This window comes from Plectropomus leopardus, chromosome 18 (assembly GCF_008729295.1).
Source record: "Plectropomus leopardus isolate mb chromosome 18, YSFRI_Pleo_2.0, whole genome shotgun sequence".
Lineage (NCBI taxonomy): Eukaryota > Metazoa > Chordata > Actinopteri > Perciformes > Serranidae > Plectropomus > Plectropomus leopardus.
The window spans coordinates 5,768,662-5,790,175 of NC_056480.1; the positions used below are offsets into that span (position 1 = coordinate 5,768,662).

At 40.1% G+C, this 21,514-nt stretch overlaps 1 protein-coding gene across 1 annotated transcript in view; it reads left to right on the plus strand.

Annotated features, from left to right (window-relative positions):
• Nucleotides 1–21,514, plus strand: part of nedd9 (neural precursor cell expressed, developmentally down-regulated 9) — a 38,618-nt gene that overhangs the window by 11,964 nt on the left and 5,140 nt on the right. Inside the window, exons 2-4 of the mRNA XM_042506507.1 lie at nucleotides 6,405–6,815; nucleotides 19,252–19,350; nucleotides 20,569–20,694. Of these exons, the coding sequence (XP_042362441.1) occupies nucleotides 6,405–6,815; nucleotides 19,252–19,350; nucleotides 20,569–20,694 (636 nt within the window). The remainder of the gene's footprint in view (nucleotides 1–6,404; nucleotides 6,816–19,251; nucleotides 19,351–20,568; nucleotides 20,695–21,514) is intronic.

The following is a 21,514-nucleotide window of genomic DNA, read 5'->3' on the forward strand; positions in this document are numbered from 1 at the left end:
AGAGCGAAGTGTGTGAAAATGTGTTCCCTTTTGGGATCTTTGTGGTCGTCAGACTCACCGCTGTTTGTTGCAGCATTTTTAACCAAAACTCTGAGTTTTCTCGTGGACAGCCAGTGGTGATTACAGCTTTTTAAAAGGTGTTAGTAATCCTAATAAACCGACCTAAAATAAGCCCCACCTAAAAAAAAAACAACTAAAAAACACCCCATCAATATAAGCTTTAGTATACACTATATTTAAAATATTTTTGTAAGACACAACAGAAATATTAGTTTAGTTAGACCACTGTGTTTAATTCTATGTCTTTACATGTTACAGTTACGGCTGAAAATGACAACAGAAATAAACCAGTTTGCAGAATTTACATCAGCAATTGAATGGGAATTTCTAATCTAATCTAATTCTAATCACAGAGATTCAGTCTATAGATGTTTAAGTATGACATTGCTGCTGTAATGGTTAAGGCACTCATGTTTTGCTGAAATTAGCTTTACTTCTCATTTACTGAGTTGTGAACATGATATTTGCAAAATCAACCAATTTATTAAGCTTAGATATATATAAGTGTTGAAGTGGTAACTTTAAGCCAAAGGGACGAAATACAAAAATCAACATAAAGGATTGTTATTACACACCAAATTACAATCTATGTTTTCCAGTAGCTGTGTATCGTAAATTTGGACATTTTTGCGAGTCCATGCATGCAATGCAGGTATAACTTTATTAGTTCTTTTTCGTCAGCAGCAGTTTGAGGAGTTTGAGACGCAGTGTGGATAATTGATTGGTCATTATGGTCAGAACTGATCATATCAGATCAATGCATGAGAGGAGCAGCTGTTACAGAAGTGAATTAAAGCAAACTTTCAGACACATCACAATGAGCGGATAAGTTTACTTTCACTGTGCCTGACTTTCTCCTGCTCCATCTGTGCCCAGAGTATGCTCTGCGCTCTGAGATTGTGGTGCAGTTAATAACCAAACAACAACTATGTTTCAGCAGTGCTCCTAATAAACAGTCCAGCTCCAAAAATATAAAATCACTCTGTGACGGAAGATGTTTTTTTAATTGTGGCATGCTGCCACAGATAAATGAATGTGTGGGAAACCCTGCCTTCGTGGCCCCTAAAGAATGACACAAAGAAAACTGAGGAAATTGTGTTAAATTCACCATCTGACTCTCATAACGTTCCTATTGTTCTCCCTAATGGAAAAATGAAGCAGGTATTTCCCACAAATACCTGGGGGCAATGATAAACCATTTGTTATCTTGAAAAGACCACACTGAATCTGTCTCAGAAGGACAAAACAAAGCATTTATTTTCTCTGCTTAGCTCTTCTGGGGCGAGGAGAAAAATCCTCTTTTGTTCTTTGCCTCTGTGATTCTGAGTGGTCTACAGTATTGTAACACGACATGATACAATGGTTTGTCAACCATTTAAAGTCAAAACTGCTCCAAAAATCTGAACATAGGTTGTAGATCAACCCCCAGAGAAACACTATGAATCATCCTATCTTAACAACATATACAGACTGGCCAACAACACTCATCACAGACCCCAGTCATGTCTTGAAAACAGTGAATATGAATTGCTGCCTTCAAATCGAAGATACAGGCCAGGTCCAACACTTTAATAAGGTTAGACTGAAGCACTTGTTTGTGCAGCAGTCATTCCTAAAACTAACTATGGAGCTTATTCCCAGATCAAAAGCATGTTGAAGTATCTTAGATCTTGTTAAATGTATGTATCTTTGCATTCTGTCTTTAATGTTCATCATTTTGACATTGCACGTGTAAAAAATTCAGACTTGATCTGATAATAAAAGCATCATCGTCATCAAACCTAAACACACTGCAACTTAAAAAACACATGCAAATACACAAAACATCACTTTTCCTTCTCTTGGTTGTGTTGTTTTTGCAGCATTTAGGTTCTGCATGTCAGATTGATGAAGATTTTCTTAAACTGCAGTCTGCTGAGCTTCCACCACTAGCATTCACTTGAGAAAAGGGAGTGCCACATAAAAGAGTAATCAATCACAGATATAGAACATATGAAAATCCATCATATTTAACCATGTTTTTCAGAAGTAATTTGTAATTTTCTGCAGAGGACCTTTCAAACATAAGTTTAAGAATTGAGAGTTTAGGTCCTCATATTTATCATTATAAGCACTTCTCATAAAAGTAGGAAAAGCTATGAGGTACTGAGGTGACGTCAGGATTAAGTTCAGTCTGATTATATGCACCGAGGCTTCACACAGTGTGAGTATGTTTGAGTGATTCTGTCTCTGAAACCACCGTGAGAAACAAAATGAGCACCTCAGTGCAGTTTAGAGGACAGATGCTGGGCCACATATTCTTTCATACCACCACTTATATCTCTGCAAAGCATAGCTGAAATACCCACATCTGCTCAAATACAGATAGACCAGTACGTTTTATGTGGGAGTGTGGTTGTAGTCTATGTGTTGGTTTGTGATTGTGTGCACATTCTTGATTTGGCAGCAGGTTGCAGGGATCACTGTAATTAGCGGAGACAAAAGGAGCGTGATGCATGCTGTTCTGGTGTCTGTGAGGTGATTTAATTTCTCCTCCGAGCATCAAACACGTAGCCGTTAATCACAGCGGGACAGCAAGCCTCATGCAAGGAACATGCGTACGAACAGGGTCATTCTGAAGTAGCACCTACGAGTGATTTTAAGGTGCTGTATACGACATTAAGAACATTAATATGAAAAAAATGTTTTTAAAATGCTCTTATCACAATTCCACTTAGTGCAGCATTTTATAAATATAAAATAACCAAATAAACAAACTAAAATGTCGTTAGAAATTGCTTTCAATTTAACTTAGTGCAGCCTTTGTTTTTTTTTTAAATAAAATAACTAGGTAAACACTAAAATGTGTCTTCAGACAAGTCCACTTCAAAAAAGTGGTATAGCTGAACTTTAACATTACCAGTCACACTTTGGCTCATTACATCATTATAGTAAAACTAATTCACCAAAAATTTCAATTTCACTTTTAGAAGTTTAGCAGCTTACGCTGAACATGGAAAAAATACTCAGTTTCTACTTTTTGGAGAAGCAGCATTACAGTAAAACCTAAATATCTGCAGCAAATCTTACTCTGTTTATGACACCTCTGTGTTGGTGGATTTAAACAACGGATGGGATTGGGTACATGGTCAAAGTAACCAATCCTGACCAATTAAAAAATGCGTTGATCGGGCCTAATAACGACTCCTTCCGATCTGGTTGGGACATAGTCACATTCATGAGGCTGAAACGAGTGATTTATGACAAATTTGCGTAGAAAAAAAGAGTTTTGTAAGTCCGACTTATAGACAGTAAAAGATGTTTAGGATGAGAACACAAAAATGATCTTGCATGAGGCCAGAAATCAGCTTCACACTCGTCTCTCATTTCTTAGAACAAATATATTCAGACTAATTGGAGCTGCAGTTGTAATCAGCATCTTGTTTCCTCATGGATGCCTCTGCCAGCCTTGATCAAATTATTGCAATGAGCATGAACATCCAGGTCCGCTCCCATCGGGACGGCGTCGACCTCAGGGGGTCACAATTGAACTTGTTGCAGGGAGCTGGTAGCGGGGGGTGATTGTGAGGGTGTAATTGTGCGACAGGTGTTGCTGGCTAATGGCCTCAACAGTGCACTTAGACAATAGCCAGGGAGGCCGGGCCCACAGTGAGAGATAACGATGTCAGAGGCAGTGAGAGTTTCACATGGGAACCGGCTGAATCAGAGCGGATAAGAAAGCGGAAGGCTAAAGGGGGTTCAAGAAAGCCTCAAAGTGGGCTTCCTGATTCTCACACAGTGACTGAGGGGTGAGGCATTAATGACACCAGCTAAAAAAAAAGGCACTGAAACAATAAGTGAAATCGAGTGACACTTTGCTGCATTTCGATGCTTTAACAGTTGAAGTCACTGTTTCTTGTTTACATGCCTCTGATAATCCTTAATCTGAAAAAAATGTATTAAAATGTATTTTTGATCCAAATTTGCTTGTAGTTTACTGTCAGATTAGGAATCAGATTTTATCCTCTTTTTAGCTCATTTCATCTGATACAAATGAGTTTAATCCAAGATACAAGATGAGAGTTTATGAAGATTTAAATCCAACAGCACTGTGGTTTCAACTGCTCTGTTTTTCACTGGTTTGAAATACAATGTAAGATATTTTCATGCCTCTACACCGGCTGTAGCAGTAAAACATCTTGAGGGAATTGCTTCACATTTGGCACAAATGTTCACTTTGACTCCAAGATGGACTGATTATATTTCTGTGGTGAAAGGTCAAGGTCACTGTGACTTTGTCCGTCTTCTTGTGAACACTACATCTCAAAGACACCTTAAGGGAATTTCTTAACATTTGGTTAATGATGCTCTGACACTTTGAGGGTCACAGGTCAAAGTGACTTTGTCTCTAATTCTTGTAAACACAATATCTCAAGATGGCCTGGAGGGAGTCTCTTTAAATTTGGCACATCTACTTGGACTCAAGAATGAACTGATTAGAATTTGGCAGTCAAAGGTCAAGGTCATAATGACCTCACCAAGCATGTTTTGGCTATAACCCAAGAATTCATAGGCTAATTATGACTAATGTCTAATAGGATAAAATGATGGAAGTGATGACAATTTATATCAAAGAGGTCAATGATCAACTTCACTATTACATCTTAAGGGTCAGCAAAAACTATTTTCTGGTCCTTATTCAACAACATATCTGAGGAGCAGAAAGGGAAACATTTTGTCGGATACTTAATTGATGTGTGTGAGGCATCCGCGTTTCCACAGACATGGATGTAAACTCTAACTGCAACTTTACTTGTTTGTGGAGGCATACGACTGTGAGGCGGTAATTCTAGTTTAGTCATTTTATTGCTGAAGCCGAAGCAATAAATACGCAAACAAACTGGTTTTTGCTGTCTTTACAAGGCCCATCTGACTGGCTGGTGGTGCTGCAAAACTAAATGAAGTAGGGTTGTTCGCTGGGAAAACCAGACAACAAACACTCCCTTAGTATCTCCCTTAGTATCTACATTAAGGTGCCCTTGAGCAAGGCGCTTAATCCCTAATTGTATTTATGGAGCTTACATAGCATAAAGTACAGGACTGTTGTGTCGGGCAGCTCCCAGGAGTAAAACGTTTGTTATTATGTGAAGCAGCTTAAAAAGGAGTGTTCATACTCAGTTAACTCCTTCCATGGGTGAATAGAAGCTAAAGGAAAAAGACTGATGCATTTACTGAGGCAATTAGTCTTTAAATGCCTCTTTCAGACAGAGAAGTGGCACACTCGGGGGGTTTTCCTATCTCCAAAATCTGTGGTTTTGAGTCATTATCCCTCACCCCTCACTGGCCCTTTAGATAACTGTGCCCTGGAGCAGAGAGCAAGCTGAGAAAATCCCATCAAGTTCAGATTGGTTTGAAAGACATCTGGTATGGAGCTGGCGGCCTAATGGGATCCTGCATGGTAATTTGAAGTGCAGAGGGAAGTTCACCGACATTTCATTTACCAAAACTAAAACAGACGTTTGGTAAATGTTGGTTAACTGTTTTTGAAGGAATAATTTAACTAATTTTAGCAGGGAGACTGTGGAAATTGATAGCACTCTTGTATCTGTACACTAAATATGAAAGAAGAATACAATCTTAGCTTAGCATAAGGACTGCAAACAGGGGTCAACAGCTAAATATGAAACTATAACCAGTAGGGGATAGGGTGAGCTAAGCATAAATACTGAAAACAGGAAGAAACAGCTAAATATGAAACTACAGATGACAGGATAGCATAAAATTAGCTTAGCTGTATGGACGCAGGGGAAACAGTTAAATGTGAAGCTACAGTGAGCTCGATATAAGCTCAGCTTGGACTGGAAACAAGAAGAAACAACTGAATTAAACTACAGACAGCTTAAAACTAGCTTAGCTTGGCATAAATACTGAAAACAGGGAGAAACATCTAAATATGAAACCACAGACAACAGGAAATTGGCTTAGCTTAGCATACAGACAGGAAACGAGAAAAAACAGCCAGCCTGGCTCTGTGCACAAGTAACAAACTCTACCTGCCAGCACCTCTACAACTCACTCATCAACACATTATGTCTCATCTGCATAAAAACAACTGTGGTTGTACAAAGACTTACGTGCCGAGGTTTTGTCGTCACCTTAAAGTTGTCAGGCAGTTGTTAACAAGTGGCTAAATGAGAGTACAGAACATCTACATCATGCTGATTGGCCTGAAAAACATCATCCCTTCAGCACCTTTTACAGATAATATGACTTTCTAAAACTGGATCTTAAAGCTGTTGCTGCTTTGTCAGATCAAATGAAGCACAGATCTTCATCTAAAGGATGTCCACTCTTTCTTTCTGCAGAACCTGATGGCCAAGGCGTTGTACGACAACATGCCGGAGTCCCCGGAGGAGCTGGCCTTCCGTAAAGGGGACATCCTGACCGTTATTGAACAGAACACAGGAGGCCTGGAGGGCTGGTGGCTCTGCTCCCTGCACGGCCGCCAAGGCATCGCCCCTGGCAACCGTCTAAAGCTGCTGATCGGACCCATGTTCGAGGCCCAGTCGCCGGCCGCCTCGGCTGCCCAGTCCTCCCCTCAGAGCTATCAGCAGAAGGCCGGCTCAGCGAGCGCTCAGGGGATCTACCAGGTGCCGCCGTCCCTCCAGAGTCCACAGCAGCAGAGTCAGCAGAGCATCTACCAGGTGCCTCCAGGACAAGACATCTACCAGGTCCCACCGAGAAGTACGCTAGCTGTTGATAGCACCCCAAGCAAGGTGAGATGGAAAGAGAGCTGCATTTCTCCAGGGCGGCAACTAATGACTATTTTCACTATCAGTGTATCTGTCAGTTAGGCTTTTTAGTCTCCACACTATGTGCATTATGTTTTCAGGTTGTATGTCCCTCCGTCTGTATGTCCATCCGTCTAGCACATTCTTGTGAACGTGATATCTCAAGAACGCCTCGCGACAATTTCTTTAATTTGACACAAACATTCAGTTGGACTCAACTGTTAGCTGATCAGATTTTGGTTGTCAAAGGTCAAAGTCACTATGACTGTCTTTCTCATTCTTGTGAATCCATTGAATGTTAACTGTAACTGCAACTTGACTGGTATGTGGAGGCATACAAACATGCGGCAGTATCTAGTTGATTAATCATTTAATCAAGTCATGCACCATGAATCAGCTGATTGCACTCATTGGCATTCCTTCAAGCAGAGAGGGGATGAGCTCATAAGTTACACAACCTGTGGACTATTGGCTCGCTATGGCACATTATCCTCCATCCCTGGTTTAGTCAATAAAATGTGAAAGAAATGGCCATCACAGCTACAGTCCTCTGTGATATCTTACAATTTTTGTCCAACCAACAGTCCATAAACTAAAAATATTCCATTTACAATCATATAAAACAAAACAAAGCAGCAAATGCTCCCATCTGAAAGACTGGAACCAGAGTATTTGGGGCATTTTATCTTGATAAAGACAAAAATAATGGAATGCATAAATCAAAAATTAGGACATTGGGTCAATTTAGAGAAAAAGGAGGCTGTTGTATTTGTTGACCTCCGGAGGCGGCTCTTTGGGATCAGAGCGGATTTAAAACAAACTGGTGGGTGTGACCTTCACTGGCGTTCACTGGTATTAGATGCGATACGACATGGCATTTATACATTTACACCGTGACCCGTTATCCTGCCAGTCTGCCACGACTCTCATCAGTTTGATTGCACACACAGAAAGCAGAGAGGCCAAAGAGATTGTGGGTCTGCCATGTGAAATGTGGACAGGGTGTGCCGGGTCTGGTGCTTACCACAGAGCAGGGTAGTGTTTTTGTGCAGGGCTCCCATTTGGCTTTTCTGGTACATTGGCACACTGTGTGTAGCAGAGCCAATCTAAGCCACAGAAGGGCAGTGAATATGGGAACTTGTGGAAAAGCAAACAGCACAGAGCTGTTTTTTGGATTTTGGTGGAGTCCAGCTGCCTGAAGTAGTTTTTTATTCTGTATTTAAATGCTGTACACATTGTGGCTGGCAAACCCATTACACCTGGCATGGTTCTTTACTGTATTGCTATATATACACAATCCTCCAAGCAGTGTATTCATTGTGCATATTTGTTGTTTTACTGGCTGGATGGTAGAAAATTTAAAGCATATATCTCAAGCTGGTCTACAAAATATAACCCATTTTACACAGAGCTAGACTAAATCATGCTTATATAGGGCATAGAGGGTTTGAAGCAAGACTATTTAACTTTTGAAAGACGTAATAACAGCATTTCCCTTTTACAAACAAAAAGTTGAATTCAAAAGAAGTAAAATCACATCCTTAATTAATTCAGTACACTTTAGTTTTTTGCTTCTACAACCTTACATATGTGACCAGTCACTTATGGTAGCTTGTGTTTGCAGATATTAACCAATTAGACACTACCATTGTACCACTGACTCATCTCTACTTGTTCTACAGTTATACGCTATTTTATCATCTTCTCTTATTCAGTAATTATCATTTATGGCCCTTTAAAGTTATTGGATAAAATGCACCAGTTAAAAAGAGTGAGCACAGAGATCCTCCATTACAAATGGAAGTCATTGCCAGGTGTGTGCTTAAACGTGGGGGATGAATTTTCCCGTTTATTCAACCACTTAACTAGTTTTAGCACCTCGGACCAGATCATTCCTCCAGGAGACGGATAGTAATTATATGCTGGATGAGCTTTTGAAATCCCGAGAGGATTTTTTTTTAAACAAATCAGCTCAACCTATCATAGAAATTAGCTAAGGTATGCATTTTCAGTAGGTAAATAGACAGCAGGCACCAAGGGCTTAGAGGACTTAGTGTGATTGACTGTGTGATAAAGTCAGTGAGAGCTGGGGGGCTGAGAGGAGAGACTTGTCAATCAACCTGCATCAACCAACACTTCTCTTTACCACCACCAGGCCTCCAGGCTCAGCGTACATGAGGAACGGTATTAAAAGAGCTTCGGTGATAACATGGAAAATTAAATGTGCTTCTAATGAGAGTGCATATTGTGCTGTAATCATGTTATTGGAGAGATTAAATTAAGTCTTGGACGTTTAACTTTCCCTCCAATCTGTGGTTATCAAAGTGGTGCAATTTTCGGCGGTCGTTCCTGTCTATTAAATAGAAAGATTTTGACTGTGTCAGTGTATTGCAGGAGTTCAGACAAGGCTCTGTTGTTTTCCAGTGACGTATGTTGACTGTTGGACCGAGCAACGTGAGTCTCTGTGGCCATAGTCGGTCCTGTTAGAGCCAAACAGCAATATCTGTAGTGAAAGGTTTATAGAGTGAAAGCTGAAAGAGTTATTTTGGGCATTCAGGGTTTGAAACGTCCCTTTTTTGCATGTTAATTTTGCCTACCAAGGTTTGGAGGGACATGAAACCACCTGAATCATCTGTAGGCTACTAAAGATACATGGGGCATTAATTTAGCTCTTTTGGTTAAAGAAGAAGTTAAAGATACAAAGATGAGAAGACTCACTTAAACTGTAAGCATTCACAGCTAAGGATGAGCAGAAGCAAACGACTGATGATACATTTACCAGATTTGGTCAAATTCTTTGATAACTAATAGCTATTTCTTTCTTTGGGAATGACCACTTTGACTTAATCAGCATTAAATATGTTGTGCAACTCTTATCCAACACTCTGGGCTTAAGTTTACCAAACATTTGTGGCTTTCTTGCTTGTCCGTCCCTCTCCCTCGTGAGGTGATATCTCAAGAATAACTTGAGGGAATTTTTTTTTAATTTGGGACCAATGTACGCTTGAACTCAACAATAAGCTGATTAGAATTTGGTGGTCAAAGGTCAAGGTCACTACACAATGTCTCAAGAAAACCTTTAGGGTTTTTTTTTTTCAGATTTGGCGCAAACAACTACTTTGAGTCAGGAGTCAGCTGATCACTGAGACTTTGTGTCTGTCTCATTTTGTAAACACGTTACCTCATTAAGGCCTTGAGGGAATTTCTCGTTTTCAAACTACAACAGTTTTACCAGAGGAATGTTTAAACAGGTTTACTCATTATTTTTAACACATTAAGGACAATTAAAACTTAAATACGTTTTTAAAAAAGCACATTTAATTTTCAATACTTTCCAGTTACTTTTAGTTAATTCAAAAAGTTTGGGTTTTATGTGGTGCTTTATTCCAAATTTCATCAACAAAGCATTTACAGATTGTGTTTCCTCTATATAGCAACAGTGGCAAAGGTTTGAATACTTGGACCTATCACTTTATCCAAACTAATGGAGAAAACAAAAATGTCCAAAAGCTAAGACAATGGCCACGATATAAACCTGTATTAAAGTTATAATTATCCCTTTAAAGTGGCTCCCTCCACTTTAAAACTCCATGAGTAATACTGCCTCACAGTATTTATGGAGATGAGTTTTGTTGGCGTGAAATCCAAACCCTGACCTCTGCCCTTCAAAACACTGAACTCAAGTCTTGTTTACTACTGCTTGTCTCTGTGCAGCAGTATTGATGACAGGCTGCAGAGCATTTACTCACGCTGCACGCGGTGTAAATCTGCTAATAGCTGACAGAGCTGAAGGGAAAACAGCCATTTTCTTGTTGTCAAGTGACACTCACTTGCTTCCCAGATGATTATAGAGACTGATGTGGGCTTCCTAGACTGATAATCCCCTCTCATGTAACTCTAAAGCCTCCAGTAGAGAACTGTTCCTGCATGTCCTTCTCCATGTGTGTGTAGAGTCATGCATGCATGCGCTCTGCTTGGGTTTGCATGCCAACCCCGCAGTGCAAATCCAGATTGGCGACTGGTTGTTTTCCCTTCATGTGGTGTGGGGCTCTGGTGTATAAAAGGCACACTGAGGTTTTGGCACTCTCTTGCTCTCTGGCTGTTTGGTTTGATGCTGCAGCCTTGTCCTTGGGTGACCCTCCTGCGGCCCCCCCCCTCAAGGCTTCAGAGCTGGGGACCGTGTGGGACAGATGACTGGAGCACTCGGCCACACAAAGAGCCTCCTCACATGGAGAAGCCTTGTACCGCCTTTTATCGTTCAGCTCTCAGAGGCCCGTTTTTCATCTGCTGCTCTTGATTTCCTCTTTCGTCTTCAGCTCTGAAAGGTGTGTCTGTTTCACGCCGTCAGTTTCTCTTTAGCGCTTCCTCTGACTCAGGCGCTGAGGTCACTCTGTTCAAAGATGGGTTGGGTTCAGAGTTCAAAGATCTCCGCCGAGCTCCTTATCTACTCCTACCAGACGGCCTTTTCATTCCTCACTTCCTGACCTCGAGAGGTCTGCTCCTTGTACGGGTATTTCCTGCGTTCACTGTGTCATACCCGTAGATCCAATCTGCTCATTGGAGCCCATAAAAAGGTACACTGTAAAATCTGACTTAAAATAATCTTGGAAACTGATTGCCTTGCAATAGGAAGGTAAATGTAAGTATTAATCTTAATTTATGTTAACTTTATATCTAATTGTTAAGTTTACTCAAAATTTGGCTTTTTACTTTTTGTGAAGTTGTTTCAACTTAAAAATGACAAGTGAAATGACGTTGTTCTTTTTAAGTGTCAGCAACTTCCGTAAACCAAGTTAGTCTGACTCAACTTTATCATCACAAAGATGATTCTGCCAATGATGAAGTTTGGAGATCTGCAACTTCTGTTTTCTTGGCATGTTTAAGAAAACGCAAATATGATTAACTAGTTTTCAGCTTGCAAAATACAGATATATAGCACAGCAAACTTGGTTTACTGAAGTTGCTAAAACTTAGTAAGATTAATTTAATTAAATGTGTCATTTTTAAGTTGCAGCAACTTTACAAAATTAAGTAAATATAACAAAATTAAACTCAGCAATTTGATATAAACATAAATTGAGACTAATAGTTATTTTAATGTACATTTTTCAAAGCAATCAGATTCACACATTTTTAAAAAATATAATCAACATGTCAAATTTTACAGTGTAAGGGTGCAACAAAGGGATTCATAAACTCCCACACAACTCCAGGAAGTGGTCTGATAGCCGTATATGGGCTGTAAAGGGTGTGCCATCCACCTTGATAAAAGTCCCCCGTTGGAGGTAACACAGTTATGTGAAATGAATGGCTTGTTTGTTTGCCAGGGACATATTTTCTCGGCCTAATCATGCACATGACAATCTCAGCACCAGATAAGTGAGTTATTTCTTCCTGGAGCAAGCCGGCTCCTTGAGACGCCTGTCTGCTCACCATTGTCGCAGTTGTGATGAATCGCTGGCCCATGAGGTTTGACCGGAGGGGGGCGAGGTCATAAATCAGTGGTACCAAAAGTAATCTGCTCTGCCGTGTGTGCATACTGAGAGGACTTTCTCCCCTTGAAAGTTTTAAAGCCGAGGATGTGATAAAGTTACAGGACTTTTGCTGAAAGTCATCTTGTAGGGATGGAAACTAAAGCTCAAGCTTATGTTCAAACTGCCTTTTTCCCCCCAACAAAATAGAAATATTCAGATTTAAATGCAGAGGCAAGTGAATTTTGTGGCAAATTTAGCCACAACCGACGCTCTATGGATGCCACTGTCAGTCTATCTATTGGAGGCCCATCACATTAATTCAGAATAAAATAGCTTAACAACTAATAAACAAATGAACTTGAAATGTTGCACAGATATTCATGTCCCTCAGAGGATGAATCCCTCTGACATTGGTCATTCTCTGACTCTTCCTCTGGCACTACCATGAGGTTGATGTTTGTTCCAATTGTACCAATAATATACTTGGGTTTATGGGTACATACTATAAAACTAATGAGCATGCTAACACGCTAAATTAAGATGGTGAACATAGTAACATAACTGCTGCTAAACATCAGCATGTGAGATGTTTGTGAGCATGTTAGCATACTAGGGTTAGCATTCAGCTCAAAATACTAATGTGTAGAAAATGTTAGATTACCGAGACTTAAGTTTATGACCAGCCTGCACACTATAAAACTAATAAACGTGCTAACATGCATGTAAGCTTTGTCTTTGTGAGCATGTCATCATGCTACTAGCTCAAAGTACATACTAGCATGGCTGGAGACTCAGTGGAGTCAGTTAAGACATTTCTCATTTCACATTATCCTCTTTTTTTCTCCGAACTGTCTCATGATATAGTTTTCTTGGAAAGTAACACATCTTTTAGCATTACTTCTCTTCAGATAATCATACCGCCGGATTATGAAGCGGCTTTGATCAGAAAGGATGAACGATGATCCTTATTAGTGCTAAAAATCAGTGTGTTCTTTTTTTAATGCTCCTCATTAAGCCCGCTGTCTGTTTGGGTTTAGCCACTTGGATATGTTATGGAGAGACTGCTGAAAGCCTCGCAGGATTCACGAGTTAATTACCTGCATTAATTAGTTTGCCACTTTAATAGGCTGCTGCAGCTTCGAGTGGCTGAGGGGAACATTATCGAGCAGTTCTGGCCCACAACACTGCCAGAGACGTCTTTGTGCTGTGATTCAGCAAAGCAGAAAAGGGCAGGTTACTACAGAGCAGGAACACACCCTACATTTAGGCGACGCAGTCATATACAAAACACCACTCTTAACTAATATATGAGTGATAGAACCATTAGTTTGGCGCCCTTAGGTGAACCCACATGCACCGTGCTGACAGAGCTAAAGGCAAAAACTGTCTGGACGTCGACTGTCAGATGCATGAGAGCACAAGAAAGCAGATGAGGAGGTGTGAATAAGAAGATGGATGGATGACATTCAGTAAAGTGCCACTTTGACGACAATGTCATTGTTGTCCCCGCCTTTTATAAGCAGACCTTTAGCGAAAAGCCTCGTTAGGGTTGTTGATTTGTGTCAGCGGGCACATTAGCAGGGAGGAAGTGGTTGTGCGTGTATGTATGTAACGGATGAAAAGGTGTGACATGATGATTTCCTGGTAAGTCATGCCACACACTAAGTGCTTTTTACCCAGAGGTGAATTATGCCAGGTCTGAAAACACTGCATCATTTTTTTCATACTATAACCTATTAGTGACAACTTGTGCCACGAGTGGGAGATACTGCTTTTGTTATTGTATATTTCTTCACTTCACTTATTCAGCTTTCTTTTTTGTTGTTGTAAAACCACCTATAAAAAGGCAAACTGATGTTTGAGGCTTGTTCTGCATGTGTATGAACAGGGTTTAGAAAATAGAATAAAATAAGAAATTAGAGTATGCTAAATTGAAATAAACATATGACTGGAGATTTAAAAGTTACAGTGCAGTACAAGATATGAATAAGTAGTCACAACCTTAACAGCAGCAGACAGCCAGAATAATATCAGTAACTTGGCACAAACATTACATTTTAAAAACTTACCCTTTGATGTTTAAAATTAAAAATGAAATCATTTTTCACTATTACTATTAACTATGTATGCAGAGGTGCAGAATTTATGGGGTTTTTTTTTTACAGGATCTGGATAATCTGAACTGTTATTCTTGTGTAGAATAAAGTAATGTTGATGAAATATACTTTTTTAAGTTAAGTGGTTATGTTTCCTGATGGAAGCGCTTGTGGCGTATGATGTGTTCAAGGACCATCAGAAATTTGAAAGTCCAACAGTAATTGATCATTTCCCACAGATTTAGAAGCTACGTGTGGTGATAGCTGGTGACAAAGTGGTCAGTGTCAGTAAATTTTCCATTTCGTGTCCCTTCTATCATTCTGTGTCACCTCTTTTTTGTGGGTTTTTTGCGTTGCAGCTGATCAGAATTGTCACTTTATTAACAAATAGAAAAATTGCAAAATCAATGAATTTGCACACAGGAAGCTAGCGCATCTAGAGTGACATGTTTGCCTTTGTAAAGCGATAATAGACTCATATAATAACAATATGTCACTGCTGAAAGATGATAATAATAATTCATTGTTGTTTAGCCCGTCAACACACACTAAATATTGCCTATCAGTACTTTAAATCATATAACAAACTCCTGAGGTCATTGTTGACGTTATGACGACACCTCTCAAATAACTCTGAAGTAAAGCTGAAAAATCCTACCTGCCAAAAGCTGAGCCTGCCAGGATGTTAAGTAAACACGGTGTTGCTGAAAGAGCCATGAGTCACTCACCAGAGCGTGTAGGCGAGTTAACAAGGCATCTATTTGGCTCCTCAGGGCACTAGTTTAAACCTGATCCCTCTTCAGTTTGCTCTGCCTCCTCTATGAAGGAATCCTAAGCGCCTATCACCTGAGTGGGAACAAATGTTTGCTCAGTCGCCCTGGCTCTTCATGATGTCATCGCTCTCTGAAAAGGCCTGCCACTACTGCCGCCGCCACTGTGCGAGCGCCAACCTCATTGGGCGCGGTAAATATTTACCCACCAGCAATTACTGCAGCGCCGGGCGGCCTTAGAGCAACAGCCTGCTGGGTAAACAGAGGGCAGAGATGGGAAATAAATGAGCAGTGTGCATCTGGCTGCGGCTGAGAGGAGTCACTGATGGGACGAGTGCTACTCAAAGCGATGACATGTACCTGTGGAAAAGGTCACCGAGGTCTCTGACAGGCACCTCGCTGCCATCTGCGTATGACAGCTGAGTCCAGACATCCTCCCTTATCATCAGCACACAGACTCAACCCGCAGGGATGGCACACGGCTACAGTGACCTTTTACCATTCAGCACTTTGTTGTTACTCAGTGAAAGGACAGCTTTCTGTCTGCTGCCTGCAGAAGTTTTAAAAGCCTTTTAAAAAATATGAACACATTTTTCTCTTGCCTAAGATGAAAATATATATAAAATGCAGCTCTAAAGCCTGGCTAATAAAGCACAGTGTTTTTAACACTCAGACTAATGAGTGGGGCACCAACAATGAATACTTTGTACAAGACAAAACAAATACTACAGTCTGGCCTGACAGCCTGAATTTTGCATCAAAATTTGCACTCAGTGATAGTTGTGTACATCTATGAGTGCACTGCAGTGTGAACAGCTAATAGCTACTTATGCGTACTGGCAACAAGTACGAAAGATAAATACAGGTTTTAAGATGAAACCGATTCAAACCACTGTAATTAACTGACTCCATCACAACATTATACTTCCACTATACAGTCCTGAAGTCCCCAAAACATAGCATAAAAATATTAATTAATTTTGCATCAAAATTCGCACCTCTTCTGAGTCATGAACACAAATCTGAACACAAGGACATGATACTTAGATTTTTAAATTATGTGTGATTTACACTTCCTGAGGATATAATTATCATCAGTATCCATCACAACTAAACATCCACAACTCCACATGAACTTATAGAAAAAAGGCGCACTGAGAACAGTCAAGATTTTAAGTTTTCTTTGGTATTAAAGTCATTTAGTTATAGTTTTATGTATATCCATGGATGTACTCTAAACATGAACTTGTAATGGCTTATGCATCATACTTTTAATGGTGACAGTTTGCCAAATTGTGAACAAACACTGGCTTAAAAAAAAAGAAAAGAAAAAGGTTGCAAAACACTAATGAACTGACTCCATGCCAACATTGTACTCATTGTTTACAATCCTGGAGCAGGATTATCCCCCAAACTTAAGTAAGACAACAAATATAGAAGTTACAGAAGCCATTAATATTAACTATTTTTCCTGCACTGTCAAACTTTTGATTTGGCAACAATTTGCCAAAATGTAAACAAACAGGCTTTTAAAAACCTGAGTTCAAGCTATTATTGAGACTAATAGTTATTACCTGGCAACATATCAACATCACATATTATGTTTACACCGACTATGCCCCCAAAATAAGGAATTTTGGTTCACTTGAGAGTATGACTATCTTCCAAACTGAAGTAAGACAACAAAAAAACAAACATTAATTTTAACTTTTTATGTTTCCTGAGTATTTCCAAATAATGAACATTTTTAAAGTGCTATACAGCCAGATACTACATCCATAACAAATGGCAATAATAGTTTCCATGACTGTTCTCTCTACACTATAAAGCAGATGAAATATCTTTTTTTCCCCACTTGTAGCAGCCTGAAGTGTGCGAGCGACAGTGCGTGAGAAGAGCCAAAAGCAGCGGGGCTATTTATTCCTTCGCCGGTTTATTTCAGACGCGTTTTTAAAGTCCACGGTGTACGTTTCAGCTCTGACCCCACAGGCCCCGCTGGGATGATGTACGCACGGACAGGAATGCCAACAATGAACACCTTAAATCACCACGGGGCTTGTTCAGTGTCGGGCTTATGAAAACCATATGGACTACTGTTAGTCAGACTCCGGGCTCAGATGAATGGCATTCCTTTCCATACTAGGCGACGTATTCTCATTTTCCGTTCCTCTCACTTTCCACCGCTGTTACCTTTTTTTTTTTTAAACATAAATCTCTTTTACAAACCCTCCTCCTCTTCATCTCTGCTGCTTCCTCTGAAACATTAATCGCATTCTTAGCTGGCCGAGGTTACGGCTCCTACTGCTCAGACAAATGTACGAGAGATTGTATTAGGATATTAACTCGGCTGTACAGCGAGTCATGACTGGATACCGGGACTTATGCCTCCCTGGAGACTTTCTCCTCTGCCAGGAAGCCACGGCTCCTATTTTCAAGCCCTATTAATGAACAGAGTGTGGCGATAGTTGTGCACGGGGGCAGAAGAGGAGCACTGGGCTCGGGGAAGGACATTCCCAGCATTCCTCTGTCTGTCTGACGCAGCAAGGAGGTCTGATTTTAGGGGGGGAACGATGGCGCAGGGGGAGGGGGATGGAAACATTGGGATTAGGAGGTGTGGAGGGACTGATTAGCACTGACGGGAAAAGAGGAGGAAAAATGTGGTGAAAAAAAATTAACAGGGGCAAAAAATGTCACAAGCAGTTTGTGTTTTGCTTTCCAAGCACGCCATTATTCTGCAGCCTGTCTGCAGCACGGTGTAAAATATTTTAAAGCTGTGTTAAATCCTGCTGCACAAAATGCCAGGGGTTGTTTATCAGTGGCCCGATGATTGCCTCACCAGGTTTTAAAGCTCAAAATGCAGTCAGTAGTACAGTAAAACGGCTTCTCATTTAATCGTAAAAGAGTTCAGATGAAGTCCTTCAGTTTAAAGTTCCTCACTGTTTTCTTAGAGTGCTGCTCAAGTTTTACTTTTGCCCATTTTATCGCTCAACTGAACAACATTAGTTTTTATGTTTTTAGTTTTTATTGCAGAAAAGTTTTCCCTCTAGAGCCACAACCCATCAGTTATTTAGTTCTGTGTTCAGTTTTCTATAGTTTTTAATATTGTGTCAGGTTGTGCTGCTTTTAGTCTTTTATATCATTGTAAACTGAATAATTTGGACTGGGTTTTTTTTGGACAAAACAGGATATTTTAAAGGCCCTGAGAACTTGTAATGGGCATTTTTTATTATTTTATGGACGAAACAAGTAAAATACAAAAAAAACCAATACTAAATATTATTGCTAGTAAGAGCCCTGTAAAGTTATTTTTTTCTTCGTGCTGGCAATAGCTGTGACCAGCCACATAATGTTTTATAGGCTGTCCGTGCGTCCATCCGTCTCTTATATCTCAAGAAATTTCCTAAAATTTGGCACCAACATCCACTTGGACTTGAAAATGAACTGATTAGAATTTGCCAGTCAAAGGTTATTGTGACCTCACGAAACATGTTTTTAGCCATAACTCATGAACTAATATGCTAATTATGACCAAATTTCACAAAAACATCTAAAAGATTTTGAGATTCAAAAGGTCAAAGGTCAACTGTGACATCATAATGTTCTGCAAAAAACACTTCTCTGTCCATTATTCAACATCATAACTAGGGAACAAAGAGGAGACATTTGGTCGGATACTGGATTGGTGAAACTGTACTGATTGTATAGATCCTCTGTGCTGCTGGGGGAGATGTGTGTAACGCATCTATGATTTCAGAGATAATTTGGTGGTAATTCTAGTTTTGCATTACTTCTTCCTCTGCAGCACCAGGTTTCTTGACAAAAAGCATGCTTTCCAAAAAAAAAAAAAAAACAGGGAGGATGTTGAGGATATCTGCATCAGCTGTAATCACTTACTGTCCCAGGGTCAGTCGAGGACTGGGAATGAAAATGGACAAAACAAAAGGAGAAGGAGGACAGATGTACACAAGTCTGGGTGGCAGGAGGATTGTGTTAGTCTTGAGCACTGCTGTGTCCCAGGTGTCGCTTTTTAAGACAGCAGCTCTGACTGTTTCCCTCTCCCTCCCCTGCTGTGATTGGACAGGTGGTGACCCCGACCAGAGTGGGACAGTCCTACACCTTCAGCCCAGGCCAGCACAACCAGCAGGACCTCTACGATGTCCCACCCAGTAGATCACAGGGGGTACGTGTCTCATGCTCCCACAGCATGTACAGTCTACCAGTTTGACCTATTCTGCCTGCTTAATAATTTAATAATAAAAGTAAATCTAATAGCCTGCATAACCACCAGTCTACAGTCTGACTGAGCTCAAAGGGATTTAAAGGGACAGTTCACCCAAAAAACAAAAATAGATATTTTTCCTCTTACCTGTAGTGCTATTTATCAGTCTAGATTGTTTTGGTATGAGTTGCCGAGTGTTGGAGATATCCGCCATAGAGATGTCTGCCTTCTCTTCACTATAATGGCACTGGGCTTGTGGTGCTTAAAGCGCCAAAATGTTTATGAAAAACTCAACAACAGTGTTGCGAGCAAATCATGTAGGAACTATTTTCTGTCTACGAAACTACATCCACCAACCACCAACACTGTGCAGAAATTTACTGTAATATATATATATTCCATACCTGCAAACACACACTGGTACGGCTCTTTAATCTGCAAAGGGTAAAATAGTTTCTCTATTGTGGTTTTGATCAAATCGGTCAGTTTCGGTGGTAAAAGATGTGGAAAATGTCATGTGCAGCTTTTGCACCAGTACACTACAGTTCAGCATTCGAAATCAACAAATCAATCGATTAAAACAAAACAGAAATGTCAGTGGTCAAAACACCAAGAATAGTTTTTAGATAAATACAGTGTTGGTTATAACAAAACTGTTTCTTTGACCCTCAGCTTTTTCTGTATCCCCCACACATCCTGTTCTCTGCATTGGCCTTATTTTCTCAGAAAAGATCCTTGACAGTTATAGTTTTGTCCTGTCATCATGCCTTCAGCTAATGAACGCTGCAGTTACGACATGTTGCATTATTTAAAGCAAAACAAGATGTGGAGCTTCTACAAAATAAAAGGCTCTTTTACCTCTGTCAATAATAAAGAGCTCCGATTAAAGCTTGATATATAATTAAGAGAATATTAAATAAAGTTTTCTGGACATTTTTCAAATGATTTTTAAACTAATAACTATTCAAATAATTCCCTCCAGCTAACTTTCATAGCATTTCCTTGTCACCCTTTACTTTTTTTTCAGTTTTGGGGACATTTCTTGCCAAGTGCCAAGTTGCTCATCATGTTTTTCCTTTTTTTTTTAATTAAGAAATCAAATCAAATTTAATTAAGAAATTAAATCAATTTTCTTTTACTCTTATTTGGTGTTTATTTTCTTTGTCTGTCATGTTTCAGGTGTACGATATTCCACCTGGTCAGATGTTTTCTGGTGCGAGAAACCAGGGAGTTTACGACGTTCCTCCGTCTCAGATGGACCCGAGGACACAAGGCGTTTACGACATACCTCCCTCTTCACAAGGGGTGAGACAACGCTTCAACAACAGACACATCCTCGACCACAATGATCAGTCAGACATTCAAATAGAGTTTGAAAAAGGAAGTGGTGGCTGCTTTAGATATTTATTGATACAGTTCCTCATGTTTCTCTTAATTGTCTGCAATAAATGAATAATACGTCAAATGTCATATTTAAGACATTTTTGCGGCAGCACTAAATTAAAGCTTTGCCTGCCAGGAGAGTTTAACCATAAACTCTATGAGTCGTTCTGTGTCTGAAATTTAAAAAAAAAAAAGGCCAAGGACATAACTCTTCTGTTTCCAGACCCTCTAAGATTTCAGCAGACTTCCAGACCCAACCGGGCACTGGGCCATCAGTTTGTTTGTAATAACCTGAAATATGCCGGGACCTGTTATTTGCGTCGCTCCTAATTACAGTTTTGGGCCGGCCTGTCTAGCTGTAAAAGAGTGCATTTCAAGGCTGATGGAAATCACTTACAGGGCACCGTTTTATTCAGCCCCCACTGCGCTCCTGTTGAGCTGTGCCATGTAACGTCAAACTCTGCTCGCTTAAGTTAGTGGGAGGCTGAAGCCTTGTTGTATTTTGCCTTAGAGGAAGGAATCAAAGGCAGAAAAGTTAAGGTTTCAAATGTATCTACATTTGCCAGATGGTCTTCCACTTCCTCAAACTCTAACTGAAGAGCCGCTGCACAAACCGTATCCGGAGAAAAGCCGCTGACATTCAGTGTGCAGACTTCTTGCAGCGAGCTGGTTTCTTAATTGTCTTGTCAACTGGTTTTCTTAATAGGGATAATAGAGTAAATAAATCTGGGCTTCGCCGGGA